The sequence below is a fragment of the Penaeus vannamei genome, chromosome 21 (genome assembly GCF_042767895.1).
Source record: "Penaeus vannamei isolate JL-2024 chromosome 21, ASM4276789v1, whole genome shotgun sequence".
Taxonomy (NCBI): Eukaryota; Metazoa; Arthropoda; class Malacostraca; order Decapoda; family Penaeidae; genus Penaeus; species Penaeus vannamei.
The window spans coordinates 7,249,789-7,264,788 of NC_091569.1; the positions used below are offsets into that span (position 1 = coordinate 7,249,789).

Here is a 15,000-nt window from a genome sequence, read left to right on the forward strand (position 1 = left end):
TGAAAAAAATTATTTTACAATTTTTGTGTTTCACCTTCCCTCTGTCTCCCATAATTCCATCCCCACTATTATTACTTCTCACTGCCTTCCTACTTCACCTAGGACGAAGATGGAACCAATCGCATCAGTGCAAATGACCGCATTGTCATCAAGAGGGAGATTGTGGACCTCATGCTGCGGTCACCGGAAGGGGTCCAGAGGCAGCTGTCAGAGGCCATCTCCATCATTGGCAAGTCAGACTTCCCACACCAGTGGCAAGAGCTGATCCCATACATGGCTGATAAGTTCAAGTCAGGTAAATCTTCCTTTTGCTTTGGCTCAGTATTGGCCGCAGTTTGGAGTTTAGGGCTTTGAGAGAAAGAAAATAGAAAGATAAAAAAAATAGTTGATAATTTGTATATATGTATTGCTATTGGTAGTGATGACAGGGCCTAACTTTTTTGTGATGTAATGTTATGCAACAGTATAGAATTTGTGGCTAGGACTAAGCTTTGTACAGTCAGCCCACCCATTGTGAGTCATGATGGCTATAGCCATACCCATCAATGAGGGGTTAAGACGAATGACCAGGGGGTCCTCATACATGGGAGAGTAAGTCAGAAGAATAAAAGAAATGAAATAAGATTGATTTGGAATCAATATGTTTTTAAAGAATTTGTCACACCAATAATGGATCCTGCAACATAAATTTTACAAGTGATTATTCACTTTAGCTGGTATCTTCATTGGTTAAGTAGAGGTATATTTGCATATGAAAAGAGAAGAGTTTGTATCTTTCGTACAATATGTCCAACCATAAATGCACATGCTTCCCATATGTCAGAGCAGGAGGCAAGAATACTCCCAACATGTCCATAATCCTTCACCCTATTACATTTTCTTACAGAAGTTATCCATATTTTAGTCATTATCTAGTTTGCCATTCTATGGTTGTCTTTACTAGTCTTGCAACCAACTGTTGATTTAAAGATTTATAGATGATGATAAGAAAGGATGGAAGGAAAGACAAAAATACAGGAACTCAATTAATATTTACAATATAAGATCACAAGTGGATGGGGCTTAGGACAGCTATTGCTGACTAGGATTTTCATTGTGAAAGGGAGGTGCTACCTCTAAAAAGTAAACTGACTTGATATAATATTAGGTTTTCAAGTCTGTTGGACTGTATTTCCTCCTCAGTTTCAGTGTGAATTGGATGAATTGTGTATTTGGTTCTGCATGGCATTTTCCTTCCATCCTCAAGACTAGCGAGAGCTATCTCCCTATACCTTGCTTAAACCATCTCCTTTGTCTCTTTGTGGTTTCTCTTCTCATCCACTACTATAACCCTTCCAAGCTATCAGAGGCTACTACACCTACCATCCCAAGCCAAGCCCTTTTCTCTAAGGACTGCCTCTCTTCATATAATTACTTTCTGGTTTGATTGAGTTTGCTTCGGCACTAGTGGTTGGTTTTCACTGTAGGTTTTTGTATGTACATAATTCAGTACTCTATTAGTTATGATGAATGCATATTTTATTTTAGTACAAATGTTTCATTTACACTTTCTTATACATGGAGTAGCATCTTTAACTTTACTGTTTTGTAATTGTTTAACACACCAGCAGTAAGTAGGTGTGTGTGTGTGTGTATGTTTGTTTGTTTTTGTTGTTTTTGTTGTTTTTGTTGTTTTGTCTGTTATTAGTAATTACAGGTATTCAAAATGTCTCAACTCTGTTTTCGTTTGGCCTCTTGCTCCCCCATGTTGGATGGTTCCATTAAGAATAGTATTATTATCTCATAGTACAAATTATAATATCTGATTACTTTTATTTGTATATCAGTAATTGTAGGGATGATAAAAACTGCTGTCATACCTTCTTTTACTTTAACAGGGGACTTCAATGTTATCAATGGAGTGCTGCAGACCTCGTACTCTGTGATGCGACGATACGAGTTTGAACACAAGTCTGAAGAACTGTGGCGAGAAATCTTGTTTGTGTTGAATAACTTTGCCCAGCCACTGACAAATCTTCTTGTGGTATGTTAATTGCACATTCTGTAATTTTTTTCTGGTTCATAGAAGGGGAGGGATTACGGTATCATCAGTTGTTTTGTTGAGATGTTTTGTGGGTTTGAGAATAACTAATGTGATAGGAATTCTTTAAGTTCTTTTGCTTAGCACTATACTGTAGATGCTGTACATTGCCGGTGTTTTATATCCCAAACTCATATTTTTGGCACCAAATAATGATTTAATAGGTAACTTGACTTTCTATGGTAGCATTTAGTGAATGGATGCAGTAGTTATTTATATAAATTTGATTTTGCCTAAAGTATGAAACCTTTTTTTTTCTTTCTTTCTTTCTTTCTTTCTTTCCTTCTTTCTTCTCTCTCTACAAATTATTAAAGAAGATAGTTTAGCTAAAATTTACCTAAAAACCCAAAAGATTTTTTTCTTTTCTTTCTTTCTTTCTTTCTTTCTTTCTTTCTTTCTTTCTTTCTTTCTTTCTTTCTTTCTTTCTTTCTTTCTTTCTTTCTCTCTTTCTTTCTTTCTTTCTTTCTTTCTTTCTTTCTTTCTTTCTTTCTTTCTTTCTTTCTTTCTTTCTTTCTTTCTTTCTTTCTTTCTTTCTTTCTTTCTTTCTTTCTTTCTTTCTTTCTTTCTTTTTTTCCCGTAAACCATAATGCAAGAAAATTTAGTAGGTATTAACCTATCCATAAACAGTGACTAAAACTTACCTTAGTCTATTTTACTAGCAAAAATTGCCTTTAGAATAAGTAGTATACAAGTGTAAAATCAGTTCTTTACAGAAGTTGCACGAAGTATGGTAGATATTGCCATGAGTTATGATAGATGTCTTATCATTTAGATTTCATTTTCCACCTCGTTCAGGAATTGATGAAATTCGCTGGGGAGAATGTCAACAATGGAGATGCCCTGAAGGTGATCTTTGCCTCCCTGGTGTCTGTGGGGAAGCTGTTCCTGGCACTCAACTCGCAGGACTTACCCGAGTTCTTTGAGGATAATATGGCTGTGTGGATGGAAAATTTCCTCACGCTCCTCAACTTCTCAAGCCCTCTTCTGATGTCAGATGATGATGAAATTGGTGTGTTGGAGCAGGTGGGTGTGGGATGTTTTTCTTTGGGAAGGAATTTTTTATCTGTTATTTTTATTATTATTATTATTATTATTATCAATCATTATTATTATTATTATTATTATTATTATTATTATTATTATGATTATCAATCATTATTATTATGATTGGATCTGGGTCAGGACCAGCTGAAGGGAATAAGCTGTTATGAAAAAGTTTGACTGAGGGCTGCGGTGACAAGAATGCACTGTCATGAATAATTTGATTCCTGGGTGATGGGAATGACAATGTGAGTGCACCAAACTCTTGGAGAAAGAGTAGACTTAGTGGTCATTTAGGAAGAGGCTCTTGAATTATTTCCATTAGTAAATGATTGTGGAATATGTTATTTGCGCTGGTTCCGATTCCTGCCTGGTCTGACCAGTGGTGCAGTTTGTGTTGTGGAAAATTGGGTAATACTGTAAAAAATACCATAAATAACAATGTTGGTAATTATTATTGCAAAGAATTGTAGGCTATCTATAAGGAAAATATGGAGTGTGTGCAATGAAAATAATTTATTACCATCTTGATACAGCATAGCAAATAAAAGATATTAGCCTTCGAAAAGAGGGGGGGAAATGCAGAGAGAGAGAGAGAGAGAAATGACATTGCAATCGGAGGCACAGTCTTGATACTGCACATGAGTGTTCATGTAGGCAATCACATGGGGGAGTTGCTACTCAAAGTAAGCTTAATGCCTGGATATTGTCCACGGACGTGCTGTGAAGTACTAGGATCCAATAGGTGAATAATGATTAATCCAAATATTTTGAGATTAGCATTTGTATGTTATGTAATGAGCATCAGACAAAGAAGCACATTGTTAATCCATTGCCGATGGGTAAAAAATTTTGGCAAGTGGACGTATGGACAGGCTTGTTGGCGCGCATTGGCAGTTTCTCCTGTTTGCGCCTGGCTCGATCGGTAGTTTGCGAACGACATTTAGCACCTAAAAGCTTTTATTTTGCTAAAATTTATAAAAATATTAAACTTTTAAAGGTTTACCTTTATTTTAGGTGCCATTGCCTAAAATCTTTACCATATAAATGAAGCTGCTACTATCGTAGAAAAACAACCTCCGTCCGACGAGCCAGTGGTGCGGGAATGGGCATGACATAATGCCCCCCAGCATTCGGTCCACAACAGCCATGGCATGTACGTACATGCCACCTGGCGGCAGCGGGTGAAGATGTGTACTTGCTGAATTATCTTGGTTTTAACACTCAGAGATCACATCCTGAAAAGGAATGTGATAGTCAAGGAATCTTCCAATATGAAATTGAAATAGGATGAAATTGTTGTAAAAGCTTGCAATCTATTTGTCTATAGTATGAGATTTACTGAAGGAATCAGGGTACAGAGAAGATGGATGTGAACAAAGGAAATATTGGATTGTTAGAATACCACTTTTTAGACATCAGCAAATGAATTGCTTCCTCACAGAGAAACGTTAGAGAACTTCCTATTATTAGAATTCAGCTTACAAGTAATTAGATATTTACTTTGCTGTAAATAATTCTAACTCTGCCTCATTTAATACAGGTTAAGAGCCAAGTTTGTGAGGATATCACCCTATATGCCTCCAAATATAGAGAGGAATTTGAACCCTTCATTGAAAGATTTGTGACAGCTGTATGGAACCTCTTATCAACAACCACTCTTGCTGTTAAGTTTGATCAGGTAAGAACGTGTCCCTGTTGGCCAAATTCTGGAATGTTAGTATGATTATAAGGGAAATATGACCATTCTACAATATTTTGCATTAAAATACCTGTGTAGAGGCGGTTGTTTTTTAATGGAAACAGATGTGTTTGGGGGGGTGGGGGCCTTCTCGGAAGAGTATTTAATTGGTAATCTAATTTTTCTTTTTTGTTTATGTAGATGGTGAGCCATGCCATCCAGTTCTTGTGTGCTGTTGCTGAGAGGGATCACAGCAAAGGTCTTTTTGAAAATGAGCAAGTTCTGTCAGGGATATGTGAAAAAGTGATTCTCCCAAACATGCATTTGAGACGTAAGTGTAATTTTTACATATAAAGTTGGTTTCTCTATTTTATTTTTTCTGTCAATAATATTGTTTGTTCTGATTTTGAAATAAGAATAAACATGCTTTATTGTATAATGTTCAGAAATGTGAGATTTAAATTTAGTGCAAATCTTTCTGAACTTCAGCTTGTGATGAGGAATTGTTTGAGGATAGTCCCGACCAGTGGGTGTCCCAGGAATTGGAAGGAGCCGATTCAGAGACTCGCAGGAGAGCTGCTGTTGACTTTGTCAGAGTGCTGTCAAGACACTTTGAAGCTAGAATGACACAGGTGTTTGGGCAGTATGTCCAGGTGAGAACAGTTAACAGTATTATTTTCCTGCCTTTCCTCAGATTTAGGTATTTATTAACCCTTTGTATGTGGGTATATGGACTGTCCATTGTGAGTTTTGTTGCTCACAGATGGCACCAACAGAGTCAATTAGTAAGCCAAAGTAACCCAACCTGATTTCCCCATTTCTTGAATTTTGGGAATTTATTTTTCTAATGCTAGTAAATTTGGTACTATTATTATTTTTGACATTATGATTATTGGATTGTTATTGAAATACAAATGGCAATTGGGGAGAAAAAAGTCTTTCCAAAAATCAAGGAAAAAGTAAAGAAGTGAGATAGGACTAAGCAATTGACTCCTTGGTGACTAATTACCTGTGGAACCATCTATTTGTAAATCTCTAATTTGAACTCACCATGGATAAGGCATGTACAGTATGTCATATCATTTCATTACAGAGGGTTAATATTATAATTCTGCTATTGTACAGTTTTTGAGGGTGATAGAAGGATGGAGATTTGAGGATGTTCAATACTTAGGTAATTTTGAAAAAAAAATGATATAGTCAGACACTTTCATAGTTAGAATATTTTAGATGAAACAATTACCTATCTTTACAGTCAATGTTAGCCACATATGGAGAGAAACCAAATGAGTGTTGGAGAAATAAAGTAGCAGCCATTTACCTTGTGACAACACTTTCGGCCAAGGGACATACTGCTCGCCATGGAGCCACTCAGATTAATGAGTTGGTTAACATCACAGAATTCTACCAAAATCACATCCTTCCAGAGTTACAGAATCAAGATGGTAAGTTACTTTTTATGTTTTGTCTTCTCTTTAAAGATAATATCTAAAAGTATAGATTACCAAAAATAAAATAGTATTTTTATTTAAGTAAAGACGTGGACTGAAATACTTTAACAGTCACTCTTACGCTATTTTTTGCCTTTCCAGTCAACCGCTTGCCAGTGCTGAAAGCTGAGGCCATCAAATATGTCATCAGCTTCCGCAGTGCTCTTCCTTTTGATGCTGTCAAACTGTGCATCCCAGATCTTGCCCGTCTCATAACTGCCCAGTCACCTGTTGTGCACACCTATGCAGCAGCAGCCATTGACAAGGTCTTCCTTCTCAAACTGAACAATCAGCCCATGGTACAAAAGAATGATGTTTCACCATCAGCAGCAGTGCTTTACGCAAACCTCCTTGGAGCATTGACTATACAGGGTTCAGAACAGAATGAGTATGTAATGAAAGCCATGATGAGAGTGACAAGCATCATTGAAGGAGATTTGATGCAACATGCTGGTCTTGTTGTACCTCAGCTTGTTGTCAAGTTACAGCAAGTTGCAAAGAATCCCACAAAACCACATTACGTCCATTATTTATTTGAAACTCTGTCTCTGGTCATCAAAACTGTCTGTAATTCTGTGGATGGTGCTGTAGGAGAGTTTGACAGGAATCTCTTCCCAGTCTTCCAGGAAATCTTGCAGAATGAGATTGATAGCCTTATCCCATATATATTTCAGATCATCTCTCTCTTACTGGAAAGACAAAAAGCTGAAGTTCCAGAGGCTTACCTATCATTGTTGCCTTTCTTAGTAATGCCAGTGTTATGGGAGAGACCAGGCTATGTGGTGCCCATGGTGAGGCTGTTACAAGCATACATTGAAAAGGCTCATGGCCAAATAGTGCAGATGGGCAAGCTGGAAGCTGTTCTTGGTGTATTCAACAAGCTTAATGCATCCAAGACAAATGACCATGAAGGGTTCTATCTTGTCCAGTGTATGCTCTTGCATATGCCCAAGGAAGTCCTTGACAGTTATTGGAATCAGATCTTTGCCATTATGTTTAGGCGCTTGACTTCAAGCAAAACCACAAAGTATGTAAAATCTCTCTTGGTATTCTTTAGCTTGTTTGCTTGTCAGCATTCAGGAGCACGCCTCATACAGATTATCGATAGCCTCCAGGCAGGAATGTTTAGCATGGTTGTTGAAAGATTGATTGTGCCTGACCTGCAGAAGGTCTCTGGTGAAATAGAGCGTAAGATATGTGCAGTTGGTCTCAGTGGATTGCTGGCAGATCCTACTTTGTACAATGGTAGTTATGCAGCACTTTGGGCCCCATTACTAGAGGCAGTTGTGAAATTATTTGAGTGTCCTGAAGATAGTTCTTTGCCTAATGGGGAACATTTCATTGAAATTGAAGACATTCCAGCTTTCCAAGGTTCATCAGCCAGATTAATGCATGCAGCCAGAAGTGATATAGACCCCCTAAAGGGACAAGTAGAAAACCCTCCAGTTTTCTTAGCACAACAGCTCTCTCAGTTATCGCAAACTCACCCTGGCACTCTCCAAGGGCGCCTTGCACAGATGAACACCGAGGTACAGGCGCACATCATGAAGTATTTACAGATGGCAGGATGCAGTCTGGCATAAAAAAGTTGGAAGCATTTGTATTCTGTGATTTTTTTCCAATTGATTTTATACATTAAGCATGGCAACAATAAGCTGTTTAGTTGCTTGGGTACATTTACAAGGTGATACATTTCTTCCTTCCCAGATTTACAAACACTGCTTTGCCTGCTATTTAAAATAGTATGTATGTTGCCTTATGTTGAACCTGTCCCCATTATTACTTTGATGGTGATGTCCTGAGAGACCAGTGATATTTAAAAGGAAGCAAAAGAAATATACCAATGAAACTATAATCACAATTGGTTTTTATTGTTATTATTCAGGATCTGACTGTATATTTCATCTCTGTGATCCTTTTGTGACTTCATAACACCAGTACAATCTTTTGTATTCTTCAATTCTTTTCTTTCCTTTATTTTAATTTCAGATCATCTTTTTGTCAGACTATAAGTTCCCACAATGTGGGCTTCCCTTTAGGTTTTACTTTCTTATTTCTACTTTTTTTTTCATAGTCATGCCTTTGGAGCATTTATTATAGTAAACTGTAATAAAATACTTTTTCTTTTATTACCTTTCATGTAGACTTAAAAAGCTTAAATATTTGTAAATGGTCTTGTTCCTATAACAAACATTGTGTATTTCTGAGTAAAAAAAAAAGATGTATATAAACTCGGGTAAAATACTGTAACAGGAGAATGGTTGATGTTCAGTGTTTGAAATAATGTGCTAGACATTAAAGGTCATATAGCACTATGGTAAAGTATTGCGTCATGTAGGGTAAAGACAAGATCAAGATCAAGATTAGGATAAAATGTGTTAGATGTCATGGACTAGAGCATTATAGGATAATATGGATGTGACAAATGAAGTAGAGCTGAGATTAGTAGAAAGGAGAGGGTTAAGAGATATGTATCACTGGGGAAGGTAGACATCAAAGCTCATTTAGCACTAAAGAAAGGTGTGAAAAGGGTAAAGAGGTTGGTTGATGAAAAAATATACACGCTAAAAAGTTGTATACCTCCCCAACCCCTTGTTCTTTGTCGTGGGTGAGGGGAGGAAAAGGAAGCAAGGTAGGGGATTGCCCCTACCTTAGATTAACACTTACCTCAACTAATTTTGCATGGTCTTCTCCCCCCTTTCCCTTTCCTTCTCTCCTTCATTCCCTTCTGTCCAAATCCTAAGGTGTGAGAGCTGTGCTGAAATAATGAAAGGCTAGCTTTGTCTGTCCTTAATGGCCTTTATACTATGATTGCTCTTGTTTTTACTCTTTTCACAATACCATATTAACCTAGTGTTCTACATCTCTTGACATCTAAACATGTATTGTCCTAATCATTAACTCAATTTTACCCTTTTTGTCACAATACTTTTATCATAGTGCTGTATGACCTTTGATGTATGGTGCATTTATTTATTCTGACCATTAACCATGCTGGGGATCCACAAACATTGCCTTATGAATAAAAAAAAAAAAAAACTTTCTTATCCAGGGACTTTGCCTCCAAGCCTCACCCTATCGCTATATTTTGTATACACCGCTAATGACCTTAGATGTTGATGTGGCAGAATATTTTCAATTGTCTTGTAGCAGTTCAGGATACTTATGGCATTGGAAGGGGCAAAGAGGAGTGAGACTAGAATGGGTGATGAAATGGGCGAAGGTTGAGAAAAGTTGTCAAATCATGGTTTCTGGGGAAAAATTGGGAGTGAAGATTCAGGGAAGGTGGTTGTGACAGTCACATGTCTATCTAAGGTATGGTGGAAGTGATAATGGGGAAGGAAGAGAGGAAGATATAGATGAATGGTAAATGGCTAATGGTTGAATCAAACAAATGTGCTAGACATCTAAGGTCATATAGCACTATGGTAATGTATTGTCATGAAAAGGGTAAATGAATCAACGATTAGTATAAAGTGTTAAATGTCAAAGATTATAGTGTTATAGGATGGCATAATAAGGAATAGGTTGAAGAGGGGGTGCAAATAAAGTAAATCAGGGTGAGAAGGATAGAGGGGGGATATCAGATTTTGGTGGATCAGGGAAAACAGGAGCAAATACGGGGGGTAAGATATAAGCCATGGAAGAATGGAAAGGTCGGAGGTGAGGAGAGTAGGGTATCCATGGAGAAAGGAGTAGGTAAACATGGAGAAGAGGTAAAGGTAGGAAACAAGGATTGTGGGATAGTTTGGTACGGGAAAGATGGAATCGAGCATAGCATCAGAAAAAGAGAGGGGCTTGACATCGAGAGCAGGATGGCATGCCAGACTCAGTATACAAGCTTTCAACTGGAGAGGAGTGGAAGGCACCTAGGGCTAAGTGGAGACCGCAGTGGTTGACTATCGACGTGAGCAAGAAGGGAGGTAAAGGCAGAGTAGATGTGGCATCCATAATCTAGAGTGGAGACTATCAAGGTAACATGAAGATGGATGAGTTTTGCAATCTAATGCTGTGTTCAGAACTCCTTGTCTTGCTCATCGACTTGTCCAGGACCAGTGGGCCACATTTGGAACCTCCAAGACCCTTTCTGCCCAGAATGCAACCGGCTCAAATGTAAACATTCACTTTATTTATTTTACACGCTGCATAGGTTTTGTAACTCCTTTGATGCATATTTAACTTACCTGCAACTGACAAACACAAAAATATCATTTGATAACACCAATAAAAGGCAATAAAATTACCCATTAATATCTTGTGGTTGATATAGAAGATGGAATGAAACGTTTAGTTTATGCGATGAGGATGAGGGGTAGGTACCGGGGATGTAGAAATTAGAGTATTTGGAAGTGATGGAGATTGGGGTGTTTAGATAAAAAAAAAAAAAAAAAAAAAAGAACGAGATAAGGGAGACCCCCCAGTCCTGTAGCATTGTACTGATACTACACCTTACCTGGGAGGCAAAGCCCCCAGGTAAGGAAAGGCTATACAGCACTATGATAAAATATTGTGGCAAAAAGAGTAAAAAATGAGTTAATGGCTAGGACAAAATGTTTGATGTCAAAGGTTAGTTAGTATAGTAGTGAAAAGGTTACAGAGGGAAGAGCAAACAGATTATGCAGGACATTCAGGACTGACAAAGCCAGCTTTTCATCCATTCAGCACAGCTCTCACTTTAGGATGTGGACAGAAGAAGAGGAGAAGACCATGCAAAATGTGTTGAGATGTGGGCTGAGGTCCAAGGAGTCTCCATCTCTTATATTATAAACATTAAAACACAATTTATAAAAATGCATTTTATTTCATATCAACAAAGGTTTCATGTCAATAAAAGCTATAAAATTGTTACCTTTATCAGAATCAGCACTTACAGTCATTGTAGCTATGTTTTCAAGTCAATCAAAAATATAAGCTGCCCTACTTCCATTTTGTTGTCTACATTGCAATTTCAAGTTAAGCAATATGAATAAATGATTCTACAAACAATTCATTGACATTTCCACATTATTTAGTTCTTGTTATAGATAAACACAAAAGAACACCAGCAACACAAAACCAAAAATCTAAATTCATATATATTAAGAAATAAATTAAATGATCTATTTAGAGTGAAAACTAAGAAAAGAACACAATCAAGCAGTTGTTTACAGTAGCACAATATTTATATAATTGTACAATCTTTAAGAAGAGTATTACAAACACTTAAAAATACAACACATGAAGCAGAACTCATATAGAAACTTTGTTTTTGGATTCAGAACAAAAATAATTTCACCAGACACTAAAAACCACATTTTCCTATTTGTTTGTGATCAATAAAATGTATTTTAAAAAAGATCTTAAATTTTTTGTCCATTTTTCTGGCTATGGAATGAAATTAACTCAGCCCAAAGTGAGAGCTATAAAGTAACTGCAATAGTGTTCCAGTAGTTTACAAGAACTCCTCACACCAGTCAGATAAGCACTGGTGGCAATCTCCAGACTGCTTGGCATTGGCACCGGCAGTGTCCTTTAACCAGTCAATGAACAAGTCGCGGTTCTTCTTCAAGACTAGGAACTGACCAAGAACTACATAGGCCTGAAAAAGTTGATATAGACATGATGACTCATGAGTGGTGGTGATAACATTACATTTAAACTTATACTATATTTGGAGAGAGAGAAAGAAATGAAGAGAAAGGAGAAAGAAAAGAAGAGAAGAGAAAAACAGAAAAAAGCAAGATAGAGGAAATGAAAAGAAATGGGAGATAGAAGCAAAAGGAAGAAAAGGATAAAATATGAGAATGAAAAGAAAAGCAGGGGGGGGGAGAGAGAGAGAGAGAGAGAGAGAGAGAGAGAGAGAGAGAGAGAGAGAGAGAGAGAGAGAGAGAGAGAGAGAGAGAGAGAGAGAGAGAGAGAGAGAGAGAGAGAGAGAGAGGGAGAGGGAGAGGGAGAGGGAGAGGGAGAGGGAGAGGGAAAGGGAAAGGGAAAGGGAAAGGTAGAGGGAGAGGGAGAGGGAGAGAGAGAGGGAGAGGGAGAGGGAGAGGGAGAGAGAGAGAGAGAGAGAGAGAGAGAGAGAGAGAGAGCGCGCGCGCTAGCTTGTAAATGTTTACATCAAAGATACATATTGAAATCAATAGTACAAATCCAACATTTCAGAGAAAAGTTCCTCACCTTATCGAAGCCTTTGCTTGCTAATCTTTCTCCTAGGACGTTGCCAATGCCTGCCAGCTGTGTCACCTCCTTCTCCCCCATGGGCTCAGCCACGAAGTTGCGATGCTTCTGACTGGTTGTCGACATGGTGGCAACCTGATATTTGAAAGCGGTATTATTCCATGCATTCACATTTAGGAGATATCAGAAAAATGTGTGACAGTATGGTAAATGAGTTTTTCCCTTCATGAAATGAAAGAAAAAACATGAAAATAAATGACTTTAATGAAGCTATCTTCACATTACCTAGGGTTGCACCCAGAACAATTATTACCCCCCCCCCCCCCCGTCATCTGTTCCAATGAAAGTGAATGAATCCCATCCAAGATGCAAATATACTCCATATATTGCTTTTTGTTTTAATAATACACTGGCTAGAAAGTTTGGCAATTCTTTACAGTACGTATGCACTCGCCCAATCTAAACTGCTGTGACAACTGCCTGAAGGGAGGGCTGATGCAATATTTAGAACTCTGGCTGTGTGAGGCTGTACCTGTGTTGTAAATAACCATTTCTTATGCTTTATATGATGGCGGTGTCCATTTTCAGCTATCTGTATGGATCATTCACAGTAACATTTACCAAATTAATTATCACAAATAAATAAAATAAAAATAAATAAATGCAATAAAACAACATATTTGTTAGAGGGCCTGCAAAATATTTTTTTATATGTTTAAAAACTAGAGTCGGAGGAATCCAACAATACCAATTAGAAAGGGTATAAAATCCACAATTTCCAGGAGCCACAACAACCTTATGCCTCCAATGCCACAACAAAATGAGAACAAAGTCATTAGAAGCAATGGAGAATTAGACAGATTTGTAGCGGATGACGTATGAGGGAAATCAAATCAGCCAATTAGATCTGTGGATGAACATGTGACCATAAGCACATCAATCCACCTCAATAAAACCAATCAGATGTGGAATAGATCACGAGAGAATAGAAGCTTGGCCTAGGATAAGGTGTTTAAAATTCAAATCAGTTCCATCATGGCTAGAGAAGTCTGTAGGGTATGAGAATAATTACTTGGAATTCATTGCAAAATATCATAGAAATAATGACACTAGCTTATTATACCTGTGAAGTAATGGTGTACTTCCAGTGAGGTACAATGTCCACACTCTAAGACACCGTGTCCTTACAGAAAAGACATGGCAGTTCTTCAATGAGGCCATGAAACTGTAGATAAGGAACGGGCAAAGAGCGATCACAATTCCCACCAACACCGACCTGGATGACCCTGACAATCGCTGTGACCTGCTGTCTTGCCCATCAATAGTTAATGCTTAAGGTAAAATAAAGTTAAAACTGTTCCTGAATCTGGGCTCTCTCCTGCCAGAATATACGAGGGGAAGATTTTGGGTATTATTGAAAATGCAACCCCACACCTAATATTAAGAATCTGAGCTTACCATGTGGTAGAACAACACATTCTATGATAGTTTTCTTCGTAAATTGATGATAACGGAGTTACTGAGGGCATAAAATTCACAATTTCCAGAGGCCGTAGTAACCTTACAACTCCAGCACTGCGACAAAATGACAAAAAGTCGAACAGATTTGTAGCGGATGACGTATGCGCAGGAAATCACACGAGACAATTAGATTCGTTCGTGAACGTGACGTGACCATAGACATTCAATACAACCAATCAGATATGGAATAGATCATAACATGACAATAGAATCTGGGCCTAGGAGAAAGTAGTTGAAATTCAAATCAGTTTAATCATGGCTACACAGTGCACAGGTTGTGAGAACAATTATTGCAACTTTCTTGCAAAATATCATCACAATAACGAAGCTAGTTTGCAATATCTGCCAGATCACGGTATTCTTCCAATGGAAGTCCAGTGCCCGCACTGCAAGACACCGTGTCATTATAGAAAAGATAGACACCAGTGGGTTTGTGGTGTGTGGACAAAGATTGCAAAGACAAAATGGAGAAAACAGTGCAACTTCACGGTAAGCTATTACAAAGGGACATTTCTCTCGGGAACAAGACTTGAACCCTATCAAATACTCTCCTTCATCAATCACTGGCTAAGCAGACACTGGGATCATCGGACCGTTATGGGGTGCCTCCATATTGCCGAGTGCATGAGTGTGGACTGGCGAAGCTTCTGCTCCGAGGTTACAGAGCACTGGCTAGACAATCAGAAACCCATAGGTGGACCAGGAATTGCAGTGGAAATTGATGAGACACTCTTTGGCAAGCGTAAATATGAGAGGGGAAGGCTGCAGCCGGATATGGGTGTTCAGCGGGTTCGAGCACGACAGCAAGAAGCTCTTCTCTGTCCCCCTTGTTGACCCCCTGAGCAGGAAAGGTGACGCTGAAACCCTCATGCCTCTTATAAAGAAGTATATTCTCCCTGGGTCAGTTATCGTAAGTCCACCACCACTTCTTCGTCGAAGCCAGAAAGCTGTACCCTCCACTGTCTGAGAAGGAACGGCGGATAGCGATTGTAATTCCTTCCAACAATGACATGGAAGACCCCGACGATCCCAGT

The 15,000-nt window shown here is 38.2% G+C and overlaps 2 protein-coding genes across 5 annotated transcripts in view; one reads left to right on the forward strand and one right to left on the reverse strand.

Moving 5' to 3' along the window:
* Cse1 (chromosome segregation 1) overlaps positions 1–8,409 on the forward strand; it is a 16,495-nt gene extending 8,086 nt beyond the window's left edge. For all 4 annotated transcript variants that reach the window (XM_070135812.1, XM_070135813.1, XM_070135814.1 and 1 more), the window contains exons 4-11: positions 103–295; positions 1,878–2,023; positions 2,876–3,103; positions 4,665–4,802; positions 5,004–5,133; positions 5,292–5,455; positions 6,058–6,247; positions 6,395–8,409. In XM_070135812.1, the coding sequence (XP_069991913.1) occupies positions 103–295; positions 1,878–2,023; positions 2,876–3,103; positions 4,665–4,802; positions 5,004–5,133; positions 5,292–5,455; positions 6,058–6,247; positions 6,395–7,875 (2,670 nt within the window). In that variant the 3' untranslated portion in view covers positions 7,876–8,409. The remainder of the gene's footprint in view (positions 1–102; positions 296–1,877; positions 2,024–2,875; positions 3,104–4,664; positions 4,803–5,003; positions 5,134–5,291; positions 5,456–6,057; positions 6,248–6,394) is intronic.
* A 2,664-nt stretch (positions 8,410–11,073) lies between these two features.
* Positions 11,074–15,000, reverse strand: part of baf (barrier to autointegration factor) — a 5,345-nt gene continuing 1,418 nt past the window's right edge. Inside the window, exons 2-3 of the mRNA XM_027355736.2 lie at positions 12,446–12,580; positions 11,074–11,870 (exon numbers count right to left, since the gene is read on the reverse strand). Coding sequence (XP_027211537.1) covers positions 11,724–11,870; positions 12,446–12,571 — 273 coding nt within the window. The 5' untranslated portion in view covers positions 12,572–12,580 and the 3' untranslated portion in view covers positions 11,074–11,723. The remainder of the gene's footprint in view (positions 11,871–12,445; positions 12,581–15,000) is intronic.